Source organism: Netta rufina (genome assembly GCF_964035555.1).
Source record: "Netta rufina genome assembly, chromosome: 15".
Lineage (NCBI taxonomy): Eukaryota > Metazoa > Chordata > Aves > Anseriformes > Anatidae > Netta > Netta rufina.
In genome coordinates this window covers 9,786,962-9,793,670 of record NC_140138.1, presented here as the reverse complement: position 1 = coordinate 9,793,670, position 6,709 = coordinate 9,786,962, and the positions used below count along the sequence as shown (strand labels likewise).

The following is a 6,709-nucleotide window of genomic DNA, read 5'->3' as shown; positions in this document are numbered from 1 at the left end:
CCTGCGGAGCAGCACCCCTCCCTCAGCCGCCCCCATTTATTTATTTATTTGCTAATAAAATAAATATTATCCCGAGCCTAATTTTTTAATAAAATAAAATAAAATAAATAAAGATTAGCCCGAGCCACGCCTGCCCCGCCCCGCATCTCCCGCAGCGCCCCCTACCCGCCACCACCGGGCCTCGCAGCCCGGCCCCGCGCCGCCTCCTCACGGCGCCGCCGCCGCCATCGCCCCGGCGCTGAGGTGAGGCGGCGGGGCCCGGAGCCACACTCGTCCCGTTGCCGCCGCCATGTTGTGCCGCGGGGACGGGCTGCTGGGCTCCCTCACGGCGCTGCTGGTGGCGCTGCTGGCGCTGAGCCGCAGCCCGGCGCTGTCGTGCGTGCTGCCGGCCGGCCTCTACCTCCTGCTGCACCTCTGCAGCCTGGAGCCCGCCGCCCCGCAGAGCGCCCAGCGTGTCCTCAAGCCCCGCGGCGCCGCCGCCCGCATCGCCCACCGCGGCGGGGCGCACGACGCGCCCGAGAACACGCTGGCGGCCATCCGACAGGTCAGCGCCGCCGCTCCCAGCCCTGCCCGGGGGCCTCGGGGGTCCCGGGGTGCGTTTGGCCCCGGACGAGTCGGGAGCGAAGCGGTCGGGGCGCAGCGGGGTTGTGGGGAGCGCGGAGCTGCCCCGTGGGGTGGGTGGGAGGCTGGAGTCGGGGGCAGGAGCGCAGCCCCTGGGTCGGGGTAAGGTGTCACCAGCTGTGCTGTCCCGAGTCGTAATGAAATAAAATAATGGTCCTTAGGAACAGGACGCGTTTGCAGCTCTGCTTTGTAGAAGGTAACACAACTTCTGGAGTCGGGAGGTACTGGGCCAGAAGGAGAGAGCAGGATTTTTTCTGCATTTTATCCTGAAACAGTCCCCATCCTGACACTATCACTCGGTGTGTAACACAGATTACATCCATTCAGCTGATCAACGAATGCTTCTCACAAGAACTTGGGTAAAACCTACCTTGTTTTGCAGATCAGGCTTACTGAAAAGAACATTAGTAGTTTATTACTTTTTAACAAATGAATTGTACCTGTGCCTGTGTTAATTCTATAAAGCTATCTGTTCTGTTGTGTAAATGGTTTCCTCTTTCTTTCTTTTTAAGGCAGCTGAGAATGGAGCAACAGGTGTTGAGCTGGATCTTGAATTTACCGCCGATGGTGTTCCCATTCTAATGCATGATGAAACAGTCGAAAGAACAACTGATGGGTCTGGCAGACTGCGTGACTTGACTTTTGATGAAATTAGGAGGCTTAATCCATCTGCAAAACACAGGCTATGGTAAAGGAAATATTGCTATTCTGAAACTATTGTTTCAATGGTAAAAATCCTTGATATACAAGATGATTGCTTTGATCAATTAGCAGTTAAAATTTGTGTAAACTTAAAACTTTTAGGAATCCCTAGGAAACCGTTCCGTGTAGTTGGGGATGTATGTGTGTGCGTGCATGTCCATGGGTATCTTGACAGCATTCCAGTGAGGAGCTCTCTGTTCCTACAGGAGCAAATTTCAGGGTGAAAAGGTACCAACTCTGAGAGAAGCTGTTGTGGAGTCTATGCATCACAACCTTACAATCTACTTTGATGTCAAAGGCCATGCAAATCAGGTACCGCTTACTGTACTATATATACTGTAATAAGATACCTTCTTTCACCCTTGCTTTTGGTTTTCACCCTTTTCTGTTGGTCTCAAGCTGATACCTGTGGTACAGTCCTCTCTAACATGAGTGAAGCCAGGTCTGCTACTTAAGTAATGCAAAATGGGCCTGTCAAAACCAAAAACAGTGTGTTCCCTCACCCCGTTCCTTTGAACCAGAAAGTGGCAACTTAAAATTAGAATGTGACTCGTGAGTGTCAAGTTTAGCTCACGTCACCACCACACAACAAAGCAAAGTAAATTCCCCGCCTGTGCTGTGGGGACCTAGTGTCTCATCTGCAGCTTCCAACTGGGGATCTCAATTGTCTGTAATTTGCATTACTGAGAGAGATACAGGTGATGAATCACTACCATTTTATGCAAGTTGAACTAGATGATCTTTGAAGGCCCCTTCCAACTGAATGTTTCATTCTAAGTTAAAATTATTTTTTATTCTAGCATAGCAAAATATGGAAATAAATTCATTTTTGCCCTTGAACAAAACCTTAGACAGTACTTCAGAATGTTTTCTGTAATGTATGTAAGGGTATTGCAAACACTAGAATGAGTAGCATTCTTAATCAGAATCATAAAAAGGGCTTCTGTTGAAAAAACCGGCGTTTGTGAGATAATGCTATGAGCAAGATACTGTTATTCTTCCCTCTTTCCATGTCAATCTTGCTGCACAAAACAGGAAAGTATTTTAAAGGGGGTTATTCTAAAATGACTTTGTTGTGTAAAGTAAATATATGAGTCTGTGTAAATATAACATCTGTGTGTATCTCTAATTGGCAGGCAGTTGATGCCCTAAAACAACTCTACCTGGAATTTCCTCGTTTGTATAACAGCAGCATAGTCTGTTCTTTCATGCCAGATGTTGTTTATAAGGTGATGTTTATTTTGGATTTTTTTTAATTCTATCTGGGAATTTCAGTAAGATATGCGACTTCCAGAGTGCCTTTGAGTTGTTAAAACTGTGGAGACATTAAAACCACATGAAGCATAAATCATAAATCCTGCATGAATCTTATTAGATTAGATTAGATTGCTCTATGCTCATTAGATGTACATTTTACGAATCTACAGCGATTCCTTCCATTCTGAAAGTGTGTCGCTCTTACAGTTGGCACATGACCAGTTATCTATGTGCAAGATAACTGACAAATAAATACCATATTTTGGTGTAAATGTAGACTTTTCTTAAAACTGTTTCCTAATTCTTGTTGCAAAGGCTATTTATCATTTATTTTATTGCATTGCCTGATCGTTTTGCTCCAGCACGTTTTAAATTTTTTATTTCTTACATAAGAGCAGTTGCTTATTAATTCCATTTTTAAGAAAACAGTACAGGATCATATACAGCTTTCTAAAAGTGTTATGAAAGGATCTGGGGGGAAAGGGGAGAAGGATTGTGGCAGACCTGTAAATTTAAGCTAGCAGTTTGTATCCAGCCTCTTCCAATTTATATTTAAAGCAATTTGGTTTTTGTTTGAATTAGTCTTTTCACCTTGATCTTCCAGATGAGACAAGCTGATAGAAATGTGGTAACAGCCCTGACACACCGGCCTTGGCACCTGAGTCATCTTGGAAATGGGACGCCTCGTTTCGATTCCTTCTGGAAACATTATTTATATATGATGATGGATGTCATTCTAGATTGGAGCCTACACAGTTTCTTATGGAGATTATGTGGGGTTTCAGCCTTCCTCATACAGAAAAATTTTGTTTCTCAGTGAGTATTAAAGCTTGCTAATATATTAAGAGGCACTATCGTTCACTAGAATAGTATGTTAATCAGTATGTTCTATTTAGTATTGTGTAAGGTTCTATAGATGGTTTCCTTATTACATGCTATTTTATTCTTTAAGCCTCTATCTTTTATTTTTACTTTATGTTAGATGCTAAGTGTAATCTCAAAGGAAAAGAATACTGTTGCTTTTGCTTGTTTACAGTAGCGACACATGCCAAAAAATGACATGTTGCAAAAGATAACGCAACCGTCGTTCCTGATGGGTTACCACTGTAAGACTTGAAACTCAATTTTAACCGTAGTGCTGTCTGTCTTGACTCTGATAGTGTCTGTCTTCCTCTTACAGTGTCTTTGTTCCTTTCAGAGATTATGTGAGGCACTGGTCTTCAAAAGGAATTCAAGTGGTTGCCTGGACAGTGAACACATTTGCAGAAAAAATATATTATGAAAATGTCCTTGAATCCAGCTACATCACAGACAGCTTGGTAGAAGACTGTGATCCTCATTACTAGGCCTGTAGTTACTTATTCACCACCTTAAAGAAGCTCTCTTACTCAGGCAGGTCTGATTTCACCATCAAGACAGTATCCACTAATGCAGATGGGACTACTAATGATAGTTCTGGGAAGAGGAGGAACAGTATTTTACTTCTGCTATGTGATCAGGTCTTGAATGCAGGAAAACCTTCTGGTGCAACACTGAGAAAAGCTGACGTACCGCCATTGGTAGTCTGGGGAAATCACATTGTAATGTGAAAGGGTGATTTTTGATAAGATAACTGGGCAATCTTTATATGTGCAGATTGCTTTATTATTCCTTTGCATTGTTTAAATCTTGGTTATAAAGTCATATCAGCCTTTTTGATGGCATAATGTAAAATTGCACTTTGATTCTAGTACTTGAAACAGTTTGTTCTATAACTGTGTAATAATTTGAGGTTTATTTACGGTATCTTAAAAGCATCTACACTATTGTTCTGAAAACAATGGTGAAAATGGTGCCAAAATAGAGGGCGAGTGTATTTCCCTCCACTGCATGGAAAAATGGCTGTATTGCATCTTAACAGGGAAAGAAAAGCCAACAATCCATGTTCTTTGTGAAGACTATGAGAATTAATGATTAAAACTTGATTATCTTCTTATGTTCCAGTCTTTTTAAAAGCACCAAGGGAGGCTAGATTACTTCTATTAATACTGCACATCAATGTATTTATTTTTAAAATCAAGGTACATACCGAGTGCTGCTAGTGGTAGAATAAATAGAGCTGTCTTTTTTTCTTTGCTAATCGTTTGCATGATTGAAGGACATTCACAAGGATACATAAGAATCTGTAATCCAGATTTAACTTGAAATAAAAAAAGATTCTGCAGTCACAATAAACAAGTATCTGATAGCTTAAGGGTACAGTATACTTACCAGCTGTGCACTAGTAGATTGATGTAGTATGTCAAAACGAGTGCAGGTTGCTTGAGATTTTTTCTAAGTAAAACTCTTAGGTGTTATCATCACAGCTGCCGTTAACATGCCATAAACAATTTTGGCTCCGCTCTGGAAGGAGCTGGTAGTTAGAGAAGACTGTGGATGATTAGCAAAGAGCATAAAACTCACGTGGAGCCAGCCCCAACATAAATGAGACCACCTTTTCTTAATAGCCATTATATGGAAAATAGCGATTACCAAGTTTAGTACTTTAATTTCAGAAGAATGTCATATTAATTTCAACAGAAATGAGTGATTGAAACATAATGGATTGGTTACCTGGTACAAGTTATTCAGATGTAATCTCACAAGCTACATTAGACTGCACATAAAACAGTGTGCATGTTTGACTAGACTGTGTAATCATATCTTAGTAAGGTAGACCCTTGAGCTATGTAGGTGTTGTTGGTGCGCTAAATCACCAGTGGAAAGAACAATTGTCCTAATTAAGGTAAGTCCAAACTTCTGAATTAGTGGCAGATGAACTGCATCTTCCTCTTCACATATTAAGAGAATACTTGAATTTGTTTGGTGCGGATGTTGCAAACTTCCTGGCATGTGCCACACTTCAGGAAATCTTATCTTTCCAGTCTGCTTACAAAGGTTTTGTTGTTGGTTTTATGTGTTCTCTTTTTTTTTTTTTTTTTTTTTCTTTTTACTTCTATGAGTTGGATATTTGCTACAGCACATACTCTCTCCTGAAAGACAGCAGCAGAAGTAATTATAATCTAACACATTGATGAGAAGATGAAATAACGTTCTGGAAGTAGATAGCCTTGTATGCTACCGAAACTATGAGGGCTGCCTAAGGTGGTGTCAAATGGACTCTATTACATTATTATTTTTCAAGCAAACTTGCTACTCAGGCAGCTAAGTATAAGGCTATTTAGTCAGTGAATGCTATCTTGTGCAAGGGGTGATGAATTTTTATTTTATTTTTTGCTTTTATCTTAAGTTATATATAAGCACAAAGAAACATAGGAGTAAGGAGGCGTGCTGGATTCCTTGAGGTGGTTTTTCTTGTTATGATTACAAGAACCTTTTCATGTCACTTTTCTACCAAGTACTGCAAAGTCAACAGTCTCAGCCTTCTGGTGCATGTTCTGTATCTGTGTCTGTTACTTATACCTTCAGCCAGTTTCTGTCCAGCCCTGAGTTCTAACCTCTGTCTTTACAGCTGTGTTCTACAGTTGTTCTCAAATCTCTGATAAGAAGAGTTGGCTTAACAGCAAATGATCCTTTCTACAAAGGTCTGTTCTTTTTGTTGCTGCTCGGGTTGCTGGTAGTGCTGAATCTCACTGTCCTCAGTGCCAGCACTGGACCATACTGAAATATTCACAGCCAGACTTCAGGGCTACGCATGCAGAAACAAATAATAAAATTGAATCTCTGGTCTTGCATGTAAATTTTGTCCTTTTTTCTATATCTTTTGTATCTCTGGGTTGTCTTTAATGTAAATTATGAGCGTGAGAAACAGGTGTATCTCTTTCCTTGGCATTTTTATGTCCAAAGCAGCTAGGGAGGAATAAACCAGGCAAAACAAAACAAAACAAAAAAAAGCTAAAATTTATCATCATAGCAAAGTTGGGGCTATGAGTAAAAAGCAGCTGCACTGAATGTCTCAAAGTCACATGATAAAAAAAAAAAATGTCCCTGTTGTGTTACTTCCAATCCCTTCTGTTCAATACTGGAACAGGTGTCATAAACTTTTTTGTTCACAACTTTGTTTTACACAGGTGAGATGTTTGGTAAGAAACCATTCTTAAAAAATTGAGTGCATCAAGCTGGTTTTGAGTAACTGAAATAAACCCTGTAA

At 41.0% G+C, this 6,709-nt stretch overlaps 1 protein-coding gene across 1 annotated transcript; it reads left to right on the top strand.

The window, feature by feature from the left end:
• Nucleotides 1-223: 223 nt before the first annotated feature.
• Nucleotides 224-6,282, top strand: GDE1 (glycerophosphodiester phosphodiesterase 1). Its single transcript, XM_084295964.1, has 6 exons — nt 224-544; nt 1,134-1,309; nt 1,530-1,635; nt 2,460-2,552; nt 3,185-3,396; nt 3,779-6,282. The coding sequence occupies exons 1-6, from the start codon at nt 290-292 to the stop codon at nt 3,924-3,926; spliced, it is 990 nt and encodes a 329-aa protein (XP_084152090.1). The 5' UTR covers nt 224-289; the 3' UTR covers nt 3,927-6,282.
• The last annotated feature ends 427 nt before the right edge of the window (nt 6,283-6,709 follow it).

Excerpts from the sequence above, each read along its gene's own strand:
- GDE1 (XM_084295964.1), top strand. The coding sequence starts at position 290 with ATGTTGTGCCGCGGGGACGGGCTGCTGGGCTCCCTCACGGCGCTGCTG. Across the intron at positions 545-1,133 it reads CGCTGGCGGCCATCCGACAG|GCAGCTGAGAATGGAGCAAC; the intron begins GTCAGCGCCGCC and ends TTTCTTTTTAAG. Across the intron at positions 2,553-3,184 it reads TGCCAGATGTTGTTTATAAG|ATGAGACAAGCTGATAGAAA; the intron begins GTGATGTTTATT and ends TTGATCTTCCAG.